The sequence below is a fragment of the Nelumbo lutea genome, chromosome 6 (genome assembly GCF_056320005.1).
Source record: "Nelumbo lutea isolate HS-2025 chromosome 6, American lotus-T2T, whole genome shotgun sequence".
Taxonomy (NCBI): domain Eukaryota; kingdom Viridiplantae; phylum Streptophyta; class Magnoliopsida; order Proteales; family Nelumbonaceae; genus Nelumbo; species Nelumbo lutea.
In genome coordinates this window covers 3,603,471-3,622,089 of record NC_142689.1, presented here as the reverse complement: position 1 = coordinate 3,622,089, position 18,619 = coordinate 3,603,471, and the positions used below count along the sequence as shown (strand labels likewise).

The following is an 18,619-nucleotide window of genomic DNA, read 5'->3' as shown; positions in this document are numbered from 1 at the left end:
GCCAATTTGGTGGTTAATAATTTAATATCCTCTGAAGTCATTTGATTGGTCTTGTAATAGATTTTAGAGGGGATACATAGTACCTGTTTTCTTGTAATTTGGTTTAATGTAATTCATGTTTTGAGTTAGCAATTAAATGCAATTATGTATATATCCAGGCCAAAAGAGATTATTTCAAGTCTCCTTTATTCATATCTGGAATCTGCTCCTTATTCTTTAGGGTTCAACTATGATACCGGAAAGACATGATACTGGAAAAATCTGTAAACAATCAACAGGTACCATAAAAATGGTAATCATTCAGATGGTTATTTATCAATTATCAAATTCACCTGGAAGGGAGGATGGTTGATTGGTCAAAGCCCTTCCAGTATCATGTCTTTCCAGCAGCATAGATTTTTCCTTTTCTTTATTTTCCTTTATTAATATTTCACTATTATAGAAATGGTTCCATGTCTTGTTCTTGTCATCCCCTTTACTTTGTCTATGATTTTTAATGCAAAGTTGCAATGTTTTGCAGGGAAATTGAATTAAATGCCCTCAACAAACTTGTTGAAATCGCTTATGAAAATTATATGGTAAGTGTTGATTGTCTAATTTCTGACTTTTTTTATCTTTACTCTGTTAAATTGAGAAGAGCTTCTCCCCACCTTGTATGAGCCCATCTTACCTGTGCAGTTCGAAACTTTTGTATCCTATAAGACAATAAATTTTCATCTTAATGCAAACGGAATGGTTTGTGCTACAAGATATTAGACAAAGAATGCTTACCATCAATTTAAATTATTGGTGTCTGTTCTAGTAATTATTTGTCTATCTTTAAAACTAGTATTGAAGGCATCGTTTTACTATCACTATTAATTATTAAATACTACAGTGCATATGCTAGTTTGTATACCTAAATCTACACCATGAAGGTGCTGCTGGGATTTGCCGCTTTGGTGATTCTTCTATTTTTACATCATAGGGTAGATCTCATATATTGTATGTTTTACAGACATATTGTGCTCCTAATATCTCTAGTGGAAAGAGTGCAAACAGCAAATGGGCCAAGCGTGCCACTTTAGCTTTTGTGAGACGAACACTAGAACGGTGTCATAAGTTTGAAGATACAGGCGAGAGCTGCTTTAATGGGCCATTATTCAGGGATTTGTTTCTTTCTGTTTCTTCCTGCCATAATGAATCAGAGTGTTTAGATACAACCATAGCTGAAGGGGAATCTGCTAGTACTGACATTTTTACCCGTTCGTTGGATGCTAGGGTTTCAGGTACTTACCCTATTGTCCTTTGGGGAAATCACGTCGCATTTGCATACTGATATACATACATACATACATACATACATACCTACTACGTACGTACGTACATACGTATATATATAAATATAATTTGCATCTTCTTCTGATGCGAGTGATTGATTTTTTTTTACTGTTTGGTTGTATCAATTTACTTGGTTGTCTTTGGCATCATGCTTCTTTTTCTTTTGGTGGTTGAGTGGATAAAATTGTGATTTTGTCTCTCTTGCAGCTTCCATCAACTCACATCAAACTGCTCCTGTGATTTCACGGTCGGGGCAGAACATAGATATGCCTGAGAAGCATTCTTCTAATGCCCTCCATCTAGTAAATCACTTATCTGAGCCAACTACTGGTAAGGAGGGTAATTGGTCAAATAGAGCGAAGAAAAAGGAGTTGTTGCTTGATGATGTTGTTGGTGGGACAATTGGTACTTCTCTGAGAAACATTTCAGGATTTGGGGGTTCTCTTTTAAGTGGTACAAAAGGAAAGAGGAGTGAAAGAGATCGAGAGGGAAAAGGGCATAAAAGAGAGGTGCTTTCAAGAAATTGCACTCCTAAAATTGGTCGTCCAGCTTTAGGCAATGTCAAGGGTGAAAGGAAGTCTAAAACAAAGCCTAAGCAGAAGACAACCCAATTATCTGCTTCTGTAAAAGCAATGCCGCCTCCGGTCCCAAAGTCACGGAAGGTGGCTAATGATGGTAATATGAATGGGAAAGATGTATTGAGTTTGGATATGTTGAATGACACTGAGGCTATTGATTTATCCAGCCTGCAACTACCTGGAATGGATGTACTAGGTGTTCCAGATGATCTTGACGGGCAAGGCCAAGATCTTAGTTCATGGTTAAACATTGATGATGATGGATTGCAAGACCATGACTGTATGGGCCTTGAAATTCCAATGGATGACCTTTCTGAATTAAACATGATGGTTTAAGATTGCTCTCTCTGTATATTTTGTTCATTTATAGAAGTTAAGCTATAAAAGTAAAACCGAATTAGACAAGGCTGATTGCATGGATAAGTAGGTTATGGATCTGAGGATTTGTGGAGGTACATTTTGGAGCAAAAATTGTCTTTGGGTGTGCTCCTCTTGTAACGCGTTGGTAAATTTTAGTTGTAAAGATCTTTCTTCTTGATGCACAAGCTAGCTAAACCCTAAGGTCAACATTTATAGGCACAATCTCCTGATTATTGTTTGACAGAACTGGGGTATAAGGCCATTTGTACATACATTTTATTTTTTTAATAAATAGGGCATCAAATTTGATGCAATAATTTATTGCATGTGAAATCCAATGTTGGTTTCTGCTTTGTCCTGTCTGTCTGGAATGTGACCGTTAATGGAAATGTTTTGTTACTTGCTATTTGTTGCCACTGTGACTAGGCTCTTTTTTCTTTCTTGTTTTTTTGTTTTTGAATACATTAAAGAGATATTTTCTTTGTAACATCATGGCTTGTCTTCTCACCGAAATGGTGAATTGGTTCAGAAGCGTTTTATTTTTTCATTTTGCCAGGCAGATAATTTATTTGTCTTTGGGGTATGTATTTAATGTAGCTGAATAAGCATACTTTCTTCTCTACAAAGTTAATTTTACACCCTTAATTCTTTATTCTCCTTGAATGCTGAAGATCCAATGGTTGTAGGTCTTAGGTCATCGTTAGTTGTTAATTTGAATTTAATCATTCTACAGAAATCAGTTAAGCCTCAGTCATGATTACCCAAAACAAAACAAAATCAAGTAGAAATAAAAAAATAAAGATGATGCTCCTAAAGGTCCATTGTTGCATTCCCATATCTATGCTATTGAACAATTGCCTTGAGGTGTTTTTGCAGGACGAATGTTGGACACATAACATAGTATTTTTTTCTTTCTTTCTTTTCTTTTAAATGAGCTGGTATCCTTTCATGAAGTCCCATAGTTGCATCTTTACAAGGACGATACATTGCCCTCCGTTGTGAATGGCCGTGGTAATATCTTCAGTATAAACAAAAGCACTAACCTGATGGATCGAAGAACTTCAGCCATTTCATTACCACTTATACTACAGTATTTGCGGTAAGTTGGTAGGAGTTTTTATTTTATTTTTTGTGATCTTCTCTGATGAGTATGAAATCCTCCCTGTAGTTAGTAACAAATGAACTGAGTTCTTCAATTTATTCCTATTAACTATGAGAATATGCATCTCTTGTCCAACTTGATTTTTAATAGAGTTTTAGTTATAATTTATTGTCTACATGTATTGTCATCTTCCCATCTGCTTCCAGTGGTCTGTTATGCAGAGACACAGAATATGTTCATTGACATTCTCTCCCAGTGCTTGGCTTCAGTCAATGGTTGGCAGCCACATAAGAAACGCTATGCAGAGTTGCAGACTGAACCATTCATGGTGAAAGCCTGGCATGTGATGTTATTTGGCTTTGCATGATAATCTTTTGGTGACCACTTTACTATTATTAAATATTCGGACTTTTATTAAAATTAATGCAATTTTTGGTGCTGAGATGCTTTGGAGTCGTTACTGTAATATTGGACTACATATCTGTTGGCTTCCCAATTTTTGAATTTCACGTCCTTTAGCCGTCTGACTGGTTGGCTTTTTTAATCTGCAAGAGATTGAAGCCTGTTGGAACTGTATCAGAATGTAGTCATAAATCGCTGTTTTCCATTTGTAGACATGTTTTTGAGGATATAACATCTGCTGTGACCGTTATGTAATGATATTTTTGAATTTATTTACATTACTGGGATTTTACTTGGATCTGGTATATAATTCAAATTTCAAACAAAAAGCCAGAAATATAGAACAGTTCACACAGGCTATATCAGAAGATCAGAAGTCTTAACGGTTGAGTCGAGGAAGAGGGAGCCAAATTCATGGGTTCTCTAGTCGGGTTAAGAAGAGAACTTCTGCAAACAGCTTGTCATTTTTCTTCTATGTGAAGGTATGCGGCCAATCCTAACCATCATCTATCAAGTGAGGGGACTACTGGCGACGAAACCTGGTTTTCCATGTTCGACAGCCTTTGCTGTCCACAGGCTCTCTCCGCATGACATGTTCCATACAACCATGCATTCAGCACTGTAACGTGTCATGCAGTTAGAGTTTTGATGGCCTAATGTATATAATTAAATTTCTATTTTTTTAAAAGGTGTTATTTTATTAATTTATGCTAACCCCGATGCCTAGCCTAGGCCATGGTAGTAGCAACGGGCGTTAGTGTGAATTGGGATCTGCTCCTCACCTTGCGCGCTTCACACCGACCTCAGTCACATCCCACCCTACGGGAGATGTTCCAGATGTGCGGCCAAGACAGACTGAAGTAAGTGGGGTGCGCTTTGTGAGGAGCAGATCCGCTGTAAAACCCTGTTCAAGCCGGTTGCCCGGCTCATGCCATGTGTCTTGAATTCTGATGCATTGGAGAGTTCATACCTGACCGTGAGTAGTCTGGATTTGCACCTCGTACTGACCTCACAGCATATTCCAGCCACATTATTGTTGTTCATAGGAGATATTCTCAATACATGGTGGGATGTGGTTGTGAGGTTGATGTGAGAAGTGTTCTATGATGAGCATGTCCCAATTTGGCTCGGAGAAATTACGCCTGTCAAAAGGAGATTCCCTCGTCGTTATCAACATCCTCCAAGGGTCTCTAAGATCCTATGGTAGTGTCTTGCGATAGCTGAGGAGTGTCAAGAACCCAGAGGACCTCAGCAAAGGTCACCTCCCTCCCTTGGGATAATTTGGGAGGTTGGCCTGGTATGGCTCATGGCCCAACCCCGTGGGCCTAGATTGTTTTTTTTTTTTTTGGGCTTTGCTTGCTTTGGAAACAAATTGAAAAAAATAAAAAATCTAATAAAGAAATAAAAAAAATACTTACCAAAATACAAATTGACAATAAATTGAAAAAAAAATAAGAATTTTATTTCATTTAAAATATAAAAATTACAAATTGAAAATAAAAAGTTACATTGTTGAAAAATTAACAAATAATTGTAATAAAACTGAAAAAATTATTTCATCTCATTGACTTTAATTATCTGCTTCATGAGGTGTAATAGTGTCATGTCCATCTTTGTCTTGTAATTCATTTATTTTAAAGTAGATGTCTTTTTCTTGTTTCTTGTGGAAGAGCAAATGTCTGGTAAAGTGGCCAATACCACCACCCTTGCTACTGAAGTAAAGTCAATCCTACATTTTTGCCAAACAACCTTTTTTTCCTTTCTCCTCAACTTCTTCTATTTTAAATATTTTCCAAATCAGGCTAATGAACTTACTATTGGGGAATTGGTTTTGGGAAGAGGAGTCAATCCTACTGTATGGGTGTATGAGAGATTGAGAGAGTATGACAGTACAAGAATTGAGAAGAGAATTATTGAATTGGTGTGAAGGATAGGGTTATTTATAGGAATTGAAAATAATTCAATTGTCTAAAATACCTTAAAAACTTGTCTTTCTTAGTTGTTAAGAAGGATATTTTGATTATTATAAAATTATTTATCACTTTACCCATGCCCCTTAAAGTAGTTGTTATATGGCTATTGAGGGGGTATTTTTTTTAAAAAAACCCAAAAAATATGAAAGTAACCATTGGGAGGGGTTAGGGACCGGTATGATCCCCTACCTTAACCCCAATTGCTGTGCTGGGCTGTGCCGACATGTGGACTGTGGGTGGCATGACACGTATAGTCATACCATGCCATGCCGGCCCTTGAACATAAACCCCCAGCGTGGCATGGCTCGCATGATTGTGCTGTTCCCGACACGACCCGCATTTGGACATGCCAAGAAATGCGGGCCGTGCCATGCCATAGGCGGCTTCAGGGAAGGAAAATGTTGCTGCAGAGTAGTTAACTAACAAAGGAGAGGATCGTGATATTTCTTGTTGCAGCGGATCTACCCTTCTCCTTTGGTTTTAGTTTTGCTTTGCCTTATCTTGTCTAATTCCCTTAATATAAAAATAGGGGTTTTTGCTATTCAGTCCATATAAATCTTAACTCCATACAGTAGGGGGATAGACTCGAGTGGTGACTCCGTTGGTATATTCGCTGGGTAATCCATGTGAATATGTGGACTTGAGTCCCCTTGTTTTCACCTACCCTGAGGGTTAATAGTGTATTGCGTTAAATATCGAAAAAATGGTAACCCCAACCGTTGTAATATGATTTTTTTTTTGATATATAATTGAAAAGAAATTTATAACAGGATTTTATTCAAGTCTCCGCTGCAACTGAATCATCATGAGTAATTTAGTAGTTCACTACACCTTATGGTTTCACGTGTTTTGTAAAACCTATCCTTCAGCTTGCGTATTACTAAAACACTCCTTTCACTCCAAAATTTTGCCGTTTCTTTTTGTTTCTTCAATCGCATCCACTGAAGGAAAATAATAGGCTTTGATTGATATAAGAGGTTTGCCTATAGTCAACGAGTTTACGCAACGTGATTCTTCGCCTACAGACATCGTCAGATGCAGGAAAGTCAAAACGATGGAAACATTGAATTAGATAAACTCGCTGTTTCCAGGAGTTTTTCCACGTGGCAAGTTAGCTCTAGAATACGTTGCAACGTTTTTCCCCACTTTAAAACGTGACACACAGCCAGATATCTATCTTATCGTTTCAACTTGTCTTATTTCACTTTCTCGAGGGTCTAAGTGGAGTCAATTGGGTCAATATTTTGGGCTTTTGGATGTGAGAGGGCCCTCTACAGTCTCCTCTTTGTACAATTTATGGGCTTGATCTACGACCACGAGGTATCGGCGTACGTGTCTTCCTAGTCATCGGGACCCACCGTTTAACTCTTCCTTGCCAAAGGTTGACCAGATCTTGTGATCCTTACTCTCTCTGATTGGCATGACGTTACACTGGCTAAAAACTATATAGAAAGAAAAAAAAAAAAAAACATATGGCTGGGATTATCCCTGTTGGCTCCACACATTGAATTGTTGTTACGGCCTTTTGTCCTTTGGATTATCCTCAACGGGACAACGCCAAGCCTGGTGAATAAATTTTTGGTGATCTAATCAGTTTTTAGTGCTAAGTATTTTGTCATTTGGCTTGTATTCGATGACTCAGAGATTGAAGTGGAGAACTTTTATTGGACGAGGACTTAGATGCCAGGTTGACTAGGTCAAGTTGACTGAGCTGAATTGGGCAGGTTAGGTGTCAAACTGACTAGGTCGAGCTGGGCAAGTTAGGTGATGAGCTGACCAGAGGGTCGAGTTGCCTATTAGGTGCCGAGTTGCCTATTAGGTGCTAAGCTTACCAGTAGCAAGCTGGGTTGATTATTGAGTTTCGTAGCTCTTTAGAGACCTGCAAGGAATCAATGCCAGAGGACGCGGGGTGACTAACCCGGCAATGTCACTCCGAAGCTTAAATTAGTACTCTCATAATAGACTGCAAGCTAAAAATCATAAAGTATGAGAGCTAAAATATACTTACTTGCCCCTCTATGCCATTGGGGTTGGTGCCTTTATATTGGCATTGTTTGGCGTAGGCTTTACGCACCGCATCTGAGATTTCCAAGAAGTTGTCTAAATGGTTCGAGATTCCCTGAGGCAACCGCCATACACGTTGACCACCCTTTGGATCGTTCGGCACGTGGACCAACTTCCAAGGATCGTGGGAGTGTTAGGATATACATGCCGAATTTGTTGATGAGTACGTTTCGCAGCTCACTAGGTTAGCGCCTGTGCCAGGTCGCCAATTCGCGTCTGGACTAGGCCGCCAGGTGGGATACCATCAACTTACCTAAGTGGTTCTGGGTATCACCTATTTGTTCCAAGGTGCAATGTATCATAATGATATCATTAGAGGGCCAAATCTGCCCTCATCAAAGCCCATCCCTTCCATTCTATATTTTTACCTAACATCTTGTTAGTTCTCTATAATGAATTCTGACCAATAAATAAATAGTAATAAAAATCCTTCTATTTTCTTCTTATATATCTATATTACGTGTTTTTTTCCTTTTATTTTGTTTTCTTTTTTTTTTTAAGTGGAACCTACTTTTGAGTACACGTTGCAACTTGCAACTGGGTTTTCTCTGAAATGGAATTGGATAATCCTGACTTATCTTCCGATCGAATGGTTATCCCAATGATGATGTCAGTGTGGGTCAGTGAGTGACTCGTTGTGTGAGATAAATCCTAACCATTCTAAAAATTTAAAGGTTTTTACTGTTCAGTCCATTCTAAAAATCTTAAATCCTAACCATTGACTCAAATTTATGGAGAGGATGCAATTTATAAAAGGGGCTATTAATAAATTAAAAAGGGATATAATTTCAAAATTTTGAGGTAGAATACAGTCTACTTATCCCTTCAAATAAACTTATAGGCTGGAAGCTTCGTGTGAAGTACGGTTGACAAACAAGTATTAGGTGGGACGTGGGATCGGGATCAGCTATGAGGCTATGACCCATTTTGAATATCTTAGCTTAGCCTGAGACCAGACCGGCCAATATGTTAATCATATGGTATATAAACGTTACGACATCATAGATTTTTCTTTTATTTTCATACTTCAAAACAATTACGTACTCGCGCAGAACAAAATCTATCGAGACCCAGATTGCCCACCCCAGCCCATCCTCATCTTTGACCAGCTGTAGCCGGGGGCCCATTTCCAACCTAACCCAAAGAATAGTAACAATTCATGCATTGGTCTACTAAGTATCCCCTCATGACATTATTTAGATGCCTTGTTTTGCCGTCTTAGTATTATTGCCGTGGGCAGGCCAGTGGTCCCCTTGGTCGGCTCGGTTCAAATTACCACCACATCTCTACTCACAGCTTGCCGAGTCTCAACTTCATTTCACTCATAACTATAGGGGACCGAGTCATGATTTTACAGGGTTTGGTTTGGCAGCGGAAGAAACTCATGCATCTAGCGCAAGCATTTTGTGATGTAAGGGCTAAGCGAACCCTTGCATTTTAGGATAAGCATTTTGTGATGCAAGGGCCAAGTAAAGCCATATTGATGGTTTTACTAAGGTCATTGGCATTGGATCATGACCTTATTGCATATGGTTAAAGCTCTCGTATAGTTTGTGATGTATTCTCGATGTGCGCTTAGAATTTGTTGTGGAGAGCATTTTATGAGGAGTAGATCCGAACTCTTAATATGTGGTCTTGGGAGCAAGGTTCAAAATTTTAATATATATCGGACCATATCAGCCAATACGGTCTGATATGGAGAGCATTTTATGAAGAACAGATCCGAACTCTTAATATGTGATATTGGGAGCAAGGTTCAATATTTCAATACATGTCGGACCGTATCAGCCAATACATATCATATCAGAAGCTTCACAATACAGCCCTACAGGAGGTGTTTCGGGATCTTAACCAGTTCAGGGGTGAACAGACCTTAAACTGGCCTCTTTGTAATTTGAAAAAAAAAAAACTATGGATACTGCCTGATACACTTCGAGTAAATTAAGCTTATTTTTAGATTGTGACATGGCCGTAATTCCTTTTGCTAATGACTCCTTCGGGTCAAGTGATAGTCTAGTGAGTCAAAGTGGTAGACTCCTTTTAGTCTATTGCCAAGTCACTTGGTTCCTAGTCAAGTTTACATTATTGAAAAATGGAACTTCGAGTGTTTTTATACTCACGAAGTGTTCTTCAATGTATTATTTTTGTTGTTAGTTTCATATGCAAATCAAATCCATATGCTTTGTAAATAAATTGGTTCTTAAAACAAAAATAGAGAAGACATGTTCTTGGTGGTATGTGTTTTTTGTTTTCAAAATTGAAACCAAAAGCCATTCTTGAATTTCAATTTCAAAGAGCATGTTGATGTTGTCTGATCCGAGGTGTCTTGAATTAAGATCACAGTTACATAATCTTGGCAACTGGTAAAGGTGAGGTGGAAGGACGAAGCTACGTACCAAGATCTAGAATTGAGAAAAAGATCAGAGGTCCGACAAATTATTCCCCAGATAGACACTTCGATGCTCAAGTTAGTAGTATGAAAGATAAGTGGTTAGCCCGAACAAATGAGAATAATGCTAGTTTGAGCAGAAGAGGCAATGCAACAGTATGAGGAGTCAAAAGTCCCTTACCCTAAGCGGAGGTTGCTATTTATAGCCAAATATTCGTGTCCAATTTGGATGAGATTTTCGGGGTTGTTGGGATGAGATTACCTGACAAGGTCTTCGGGATAAGTCCAATTCCCCAATGGACTTGTCTCCTATGTCTGTACAGGACTCTCCTTGGTCGTGTTTATCCATCCTGCATAGTGCTGACGTGGCTAAAGGGATAAGGCGGCCACGGAGGCTGCCACTTGATGCTCGCAATCAATTCAACCATAACCCAAACACATGTTTTCTGGTTATTTAATATTATGTTTTTTAAATTATATAATATATGTACTACAAATTTGTTTTAGTTTTGAAAAATCACAATTTTGTTGGTTTTATTGTTTTGTTAAGCAAAACCAACTTTTTTGCTTTTCAAAACAAAAATGTAATTGAATGTTCTTTTTTTGTTTTTTTTTTCTAATGCTGCAATAAATAAATGAAAACAAAAACTTCATGTCGTAGAAAACCTCCTTAATAATAGATTTATTTCATTTCGCATACTTCTTTTAATTATTCAAATACATTACTAAAAAATTATTCCTAATTAGAACAATTAGGAATTAGGAAATGGTGTGAGCCACTCAAAGTTCTACATCCATTGAGTTCGAAAAACATGAAGGATATTGAACACCCATAAGGCTTTCGTTTCAATGGGTGTCAACTACTATTGCAGGTCTAGGTCTAGTCCATTTTCACCGACACCCACAATATCATAGGCCTTGTCAGGTCTCAGTAGCTCCTCATTAATTTGATGATTTGTAAAAAAAAAGGGAAAAGTCCATTTGGCAAGTATTTTCTGCATGGCCTTTCGGGCTTTTCAAATCTCATAAGACCAAAGTTATTTTTCATCTGGGAGAATGACTGACTGCTCAGCCCACCTCAGAATTATTAGTTTCACTGTACAAGTGGGATGAATTCTGACCGTGGATTGATGTCAAATCCATGAGCAGGATGCAGTAGTTTATAGGAGGCCATTAATAGACTATGGGGGCTGTAATTTCAGAATTCTGCTGTGGGCTGTAGTGTAATTCTCTGTTTTTGTTTTTGTTTGACAATGAAAGAAAGGAAGTTAGAATGACCGGCGTCCTAAAAAGACTCATGGAAGCCTGGAACACCAAAAAGTTAGGAAGTTTCAAATGAAGCTTTTCATCTTTTTGCACTTAAAAAATCTTTCCTCTAACAATTCAGTAGACCAGGAAAGTTATCCAATGGTTTGAGGGTAAAGTTGCCAACTTCCCCTTTTAATAATGGATTTTTACGGCTAAAATGGTCATTGCCTTATTTATTTGAGAAATAAAAGAACATGGATAAATGCAAGTACCTGATTAAGCTTTACTTGAGTAAGTATTTTCTAGAAAAAACTTAACCAATTAATTACATTTACCCAGATAAATAATTTATCAAAAAGCAAATGGGGCCTTAAAATAAGACTTCAAAAGTTAAATACATCTTTTGATCATCTAAGCCATTGGAAGATCTTGTTTAAAAGACTTGCCAAGTGTCACTGAAAAATCTAATTTGTAATTTGTCTCAGCAAATCTCTTACTTTAGTTCTCTAACATCCATGGTTCAGTTTGAAAATATCTTCAACCAGCTGTCTGAAGTAAATTAGGTACTGCCATATTTATGGTAGTACTAAGGCAATTGAATGTTTTTCATTTTAGTTAGTGGAAAAGGACTTTAAGATCTTTGGGTAAAATCTAAGATTTATACCTGCTTCCTATAAATTTTAATATTTGAAAACTTGAATTTATTTTTATTTAATGCACATCAGCTAGGTTCATATAATGTGTCTTAAATATATGGACCTAATTTGGTCAGGTCCAATGTTGGTACAGCTAGACCTACTAATGGGGACAGGATTATTGGACATCCAAGTAATTGGGTACTTATTGTCACCTCTGCCTGCTTGTTGTAGATTTGGCAGTTATTAGCTCTGCGCAACATTTGATCAAATCTTTCTTTCTTCTTCTAACTTTTGATGTGCAACATTTGATCAATGGGAAACAATCAAAGGATTTGATCCCAGGAAAGAAAGGAGGAAAGTCTCTATATAAAATGGAATGATCATGGCAAAAGCTTAGAAGCTGGAAAGCCTGGAATCCCAAAATCTATGCTTGGATTTTCATTCCATGTTTGAGATTTATTCTGTTTGAGCATACTTAATATGTGCTTGGTACTGTTTATGTTTATTAAATAAATGTTTGTACTTTATTTACTAGTAAAATCAAAAAGTGAAACAATTGCAATGTTTATGATAATTGGGCACCATTAGGTGCCATTTCAGCATAACAGTGAATAAATACCTGGCTGTTTGTGAAATCTTCAAAATTAATTTTTACAAATGACCGGCATGCACATAAACAGTTCACTTTCTACATTTTCATGTATGAATAAGAAATAGAAAATACTAAGCTTATGTGGCAACATCAATAAACGTTTATTGAATAAACATAAATAGTACCAAACATTAACTTAGTGCTGTCAAATCCTCATATCCTCATATCCTCCGATCTTCTACTCATTGACAGCTTTAAGATTGTGTTTGGTTTAAAGGAAAATATATGAAAAATGAAGGAAAAGGTAAGGAAACATATAAACATGTATCATCCCATCTTTTAGCTGAATGAAACATAAACATGTGAGCCCATGTATCATCCATTCTTCAGCCTACACATGTCAATGAGTCTTGTCAATTTCTGCTTTTTCTGAGTCTTTTTGGCTCGTCAAGATCTGCTCGATCGTCTAGAGTTGAGACACAAAATTGAAGGTAGATACGGGTGTCATGGGTCCAGCGCCGAACCGACCCTGGTCTCCGGCTCGATCGTTCAGAGTGCAGTCCCTTGCAAAACCGAACCGATCTAATAAGAAACGCATTGTCAGGACTCGGGACTCAGTAATCCAACGCTGGATGGCTGGACCTGGTTACGCTTCAAGGTAATAAGCCAGAAAAAGGACACGTCAGAGATTCTTTGCGGTTCACCGGATTTGAAAAAGACGGTTGAATGGGATGAAGGGAGTGTGTCTCAACTTCGTTCCGTTTCCTTTTACCATCATCTTCTTAGGATACGTGGCATTTCGTGATTGGCCACATTGAACAACAGTAATAATCGGTTCGGACTCTGACCTGAGATGACCGGAAATGCTTTTAATATGATGCCCCTTGTATCGGATACCTGTCCATCACCATCTCTATCTCGCTCTCTCCTATTTCCATCTGCTTACTTCTTTATTATTATTATTATTATTATTATTATTATTATTATTATTATTATTATTATTATTATTATTAACTCTCTTTCTCCATTCTCTCGTCTTCTGATCTTTATGTCCGAAGAAAGAGGGGGGAGTGAGACGGAGGTTTACTGATCATCCCTGCTGCTCATTGAACGGTATGAAACTCACGTCTGTTTCTTATCTTTTTTGGTTTTCTTTTTCTGAATCTTGAAGTTTTTCTACTTGATATGAATATTATTAGTTTTAGAAGGAAGGAGTAGAGAAACCTAGAAAGGACTGCAGAAGAGTTGGTGGTAACTTCGTTTTCTCCTTTATGTAAGCTTTCTTTATTTGCTGGTTAATAATTGGAAGTGATTTTAGTGAAAAAGAGAGGAGAGGAGACCCAAAATTTTGTAGAGGCTGAGATGGGTTACCTCAGATCCAGGGAAGCCAGGTGTTATGTGAAAAGGGCTTCTTCTTTTTAGGGTCTTCCTGTGATTCTTGGGAGTTCGCCTTTCCTGTGTTCTTTTTCATGACCCTTTTTGTGTTCTCTATCTTGTGCTTATAGATAAGGCTTTGAATTTAATCTTGGTTGTACTCTCTCTCTCTCTCTCTCCATTTCCTGGTCGGATTTATGGGTTGGTAGCGATTTGGGGCCTTTTCTTGTTGTTTCTCTTTCACTTTAGTTGATAGGAGTGGTTAGTGAAGATTCCTGGGGGTGTAGTTAGTTGAGGGATCTAATCCATCTTTCCATTGTTTAAGTTTCCATAAATGGAAGTCTGGATCCATTTTTCCTCACCAGATCTGACCAGCCATTTCCAAGGTACTGCTCCTTTCCTCATTCTTTAGGCGCAGTTGAGTTCCTTTTATTTGCTCCGTGGGCGTTTGATGATTATGTTTCCTCTGTTGGCTATTGGAATCGATTTGCCGCCCAGATATTGAGTTTCTTTGGCATGGAAGGTGGTCTGTTGGAGCCTGTAGCTCCGATGTTGCATATGGGAGAAGGAGATGAAGTAGTTGAAAAATGACAGGGCATGTGATTTTGGAGGGGTTGGAAGTTTGCTACTATTGCCACTACTCAGATAGGAGAGTTGATGGAGGAGATGTCTCCTGCAGTTGCAGTACCATTTAGGTTAGATAGTTCAATCTGTGATAACTCTGCCGTAGCACCCCACATGGAAATCACACGGCTCAAGTTGATAACGGACACAGCAAGTTTGTTGTCGGATCCAGAATCCAAGCTGTCTTCTGAGTCTGCTTCTGGTGAAGATGAAGGTTGCAGTTGTAGTGATCAGCAGAGTGAAGGTGTTACTGTAACCATGTCAGCTCTTCAAGAAGAAGTAGGGGGAGGAGGCACTGCTGCTTCCACAGAGATGGCAAAGCCAGAAAATGCAAGCAATTGGGTTGCTACTGATACTAAAATGCATGATAGTGAAGAAGATGATTCTCTATCTGTGGGTGGCGACCAAACATTAGATAGCCCTTGTTCTCTTTCTGTGGCTAGTGATACCAGTAGCATTTGTGGTGATGAAATCTCATCTTCAGATATTGCTTTTGAGTCAGGTTCTCTTGGCATCCAGAAGAGTTTTGGGAATGTCCACATTATTGCAAAAACCGCCTCTTTGGGGGATTTAAATGTTGATCAGGAGCCGATGGATGATGTACTTGCTGTACCATCAGTCCTTGATGTTGAGGTTGGAGAACGGTTTGATCCAAAAGCATCAGATAAGGTTCTTCAGTTGCCTCAGGAGAAAGGAATACGAAGAACAGGAATTCGCAGCGTTTTTGAATTGGATTGTATACCCCTTTGGGGATGCACATCTATATGTGGAAGGAGACCAGAGATGGAAGATGCTGTTGCTGCTGTACCTCGGTTTCTGAATATCCCTATCAAAATGCTAACCAGTGATCATGTTGTGGATGGTATGAACCAAAGTTTGACTCACTCAACTGCTCATTTCTTTGGAGTTTATGATGGCCATGGAGGCTCACAGGTACTTTTTTGTTTCCTTTGGCATTCTGTCTCCTTTTCATTTTATATGTATGATGTGTCATGCATGTATGCAGTAGTGTTTATTTCATGGATCTGTGCCTCTTCAAGCAGGTTGCTAATTACTGCCATGATCGTATCCATATGGCTTTAATTGAGGAGATAGAAATTCTGAAAGAAAGCATGGGTGGTGGAAGTATTGCACATAACTGGCATATGTTGTGGGAGAAAGCATTCACCAATTGTTTTGTAAAAGTTGATGCTGAGGTTGCAGGAAGAGCTAGCAGAGGAATTGCTGAGGGTAGGGATGATGCCTTTGAACCCAGTCCTGAACCTGTTGCCCCAGAAACTGTTGGTTCTACTGCTGTGGTTGCTGTCATTTGCTCATCACACATTATAGTTGCAAATTGTGGTGATTCTAGGGCAGTCCTATGTCGTGGAAAGGAACCTATTCCATTGTCTGTTGATCATAAAGTAAGGCATGCATTTGTAGTCTTGCTTATGGAATTTATAAGTAGCTGCATCTTTTTGGAAAACCAATCCTATTTATTTACCTTTTTTTTCAGCCAAATAGAGAAGATGAATATGCACGGATTGAAGCAGCAGGAGGCAAGGTTATACCATGGAATGGATACCGTGTGTGTGGTGTTCTAGCAATGTCAAGGTCCATAGGTATGTGGAATTGCCATGATTTTGTTGCATTTTCATGCTTTTAATATCCAAGTTGTGTGGGTTTACTAGACCAGTGCCCTGAGATGGAAATTATACTCGTTGAAAATCTTATGTTTTTGTTAGTTTAAGCATAAAGATGCAAAATTCTGCATAGGGTCAAATAGTTGATTATGGTCATGTTCTGCATAAAGCAATCACATATTTTTGCTGCCTCTCCATTCTTTCAGTTGCTACAATTGTGGTTAATTGAGGGTTTGATTTTATCTTAACATAAATGAGACAAATCAAATTTCAGGCCTAGCTGGAATGCTGTTCAAGAAAGCAGTTGACTGCATATCTTGTACAATCTTCTTGTTCGCTCAGAATCCCCAAAGAGCATTTTTTTTTGTATGAATAATGCTGAAAGAGTGGTTTTTAAATCCTTGTTTTGAAAAATGGCTGGACCATATGGATGAATTATTCAGACCTTTAGTAGGCAACACCTACAGTTATGGAAAGCCTTGGGTCATTCTCAAAACAAAACCATTTTGGACATTTGATTATGTCAACCCATATATATATATATATATATATATAGGTGAGGGAGGGATTATGGCCTTATGGGAAGTAATGTTGGGGATTAACTGAAAAACTGATGGATCTGGTTTCTCTAAGGAGAGATTTCTGTCGATGTGCATGTAGGGTGCTTTATTTGTAGAAGTACCAAAATTCAGGCCAAAAAGCAGTTTGCTAGAAAAAGAATAAAAAGTCATGTTTTGAATTGAATACTTCGGGTGCAATTTAAATCATAAATGGTACTAAATTATTAGTTGTAGTGTGTTATGGTTGGTTTGATAGAAGGTGGTTCACATCACTGAGGGGATTCCGTCCTTTTTGCTTCATATAATTGTGGCGTACTTGTCCGTAGAGTTCAATTACTGGAAAGTGTGAAAGTTAACTCTGACTTTTTATTTTTAAAAGAATTAAATATTGTAAAGACATTGTGCTGATGTAATAAATTGACCCAGTGAATTTGGGTTTCAATTAGTGGATGTGCCATACTTTTAAGATTTCTGATTGAAGATGGATGCCATGCCAATGTAGTAACCAGTAAGCATGGATCTGCTTAGCTGATGGCATACTCAGTGCTTACAGATAATTGAATCCATTTTATAGGCTTGTGAATGTCATTATGGTTTCTGCACGCAATTATATAGTGTTATAAGTTTTGTATCATCTGTTACCATGTATTTATTGCTAAAAAATGGGGAAGGGGTGGGGGGAGGTTGGGAGGGCGGCGGAGTAGTGGCCATGTCATCCTTGTAAATGCTTATCTTACAAGATTCTATAACGTTCTTAATATTGTGGTTAATCTGTAATGGCATACAGGTGATAGATATTTGAAACCATGGATCATTCCGGAACCAGAAGTCATGTTTGTTCCTCGTACCAAAGAAGATGAATGCCTAGTTCTAGCCAGTGATGGTTTATGGGATGTTTTGACAAATGAGGAGGTTTGTGAGGTGGCTCGAAGGCGAATCCTTCTCTGGCACAAAAAGAATGGTGTTACCCTTACTGCAGAAAGGGGTAATGAAATAGATCCTGCTGCTCAAGCAGCTGCTGAATTCCTCTCTAAGCTTGCTCTTCAAAAGGGAAGCAAGGACAACATCACTGTCATCGTGGTTGACTTGAAATCTCAAAGAAAATTTAAGAGCAAAGCCTGACTGTGATTAAATTCACTGCTAATTTGGTCTTCTGGTCTATAACTGTACGATATATTCCAAGTTTATATGGTTATTACCATTAATGGATAACTTTGCTCATCTGTTTTTCACTTGGGCGTAATTGCTGTACAAGAATGGCTTTCTGTATGTACTATAGGATCTGCACCCTACTGGAACTCCTATCATAAAAGTTTTTGCCATACATCATGCTAAGTCTTGGCCATGTAAATTTGAGATGCTGTGTAGGGTAGGGGCTAGGGTTCTTTCCATTGTAGTGGAGCTCTGGTTGATTGTATTTGTTTTTGCCTCCGAGTTCAAGGCTATGAGAGGTGTTTCACTTATATTGTTTCTACGACTTCCTTCCTTTTGCCTTGTAAAAGAATTACCAAGATTATTTCTATCAGCAAAAAGCAAAATGCTAAATAAACATCATTTTGTTCCTACCCCACCACCCACCTTTGGCGTCTGGTGTGATTAGTTCAGAATCAAGTTAGGTTTTAGTGATAATGCAGTCAGTGTTTGGATGCTTTTTTTTGGTATTCGGTGCCCTACACTATTAACAACTTCCCCTTCACCCCTTTTCCCCAAAGTGCTGGTTGTGGGATTCGATTCTGTGTTGAAGCTGGAACAAATCAGTCAATTCACCACCGA

General features: G+C 38.2%; 2 protein-coding genes across 4 annotated transcripts in view; both read left to right on the top strand.

Annotated features, from left to right (window-relative positions):
- LOC148846885 (uncharacterized) overlaps positions 1-2,664 on the top strand; it is a 28,967-nt gene extending 26,303 nt beyond the window's left edge. For both annotated transcript variants that reach the window (XM_088948306.1, XM_088948305.1), the window contains exons 14-16: positions 521-578; positions 998-1,268; positions 1,528-2,664. In XM_088948306.1, the coding sequence (XP_088804432.1) occupies positions 521-578; positions 998-1,268; positions 1,528-2,234 (1,036 nt within the window). In that variant the 3' untranslated portion in view covers positions 2,235-2,664. The remainder of the gene's footprint in view (positions 1-520; positions 579-997; positions 1,269-1,527) is intronic.
- Positions 2,665-13,521: 10,857 nt separating this feature from the next.
- Positions 13,522-18,309, top strand: LOC148846884 (protein phosphatase 2C 50-like). Of its 2 annotated transcripts, none has more exons than XM_088950148.1 (5): positions 13,522-13,779; positions 14,539-15,597; positions 15,708-16,067; positions 16,160-16,265; positions 17,634-18,309. In XM_088950148.1, exons 2-5 carry the CDS (start codon positions 14,698-14,700, stop codon positions 17,966-17,968), a joined length of 1,701 nt encoding a protein of 566 aa, XP_088806274.1. In that variant the 5' UTR covers positions 13,522-13,779; positions 14,539-14,697; the 3' UTR covers positions 17,969-18,309. The 2 variants fall into 2 exon arrangements, with proteins under 2 accessions (XP_088806274.1, XP_088806273.1); XM_088950147.1 differs by having other exon boundaries at positions 13,558-14,426.
- The last annotated feature ends 310 nt before the right edge of the window (positions 18,310-18,619 follow it).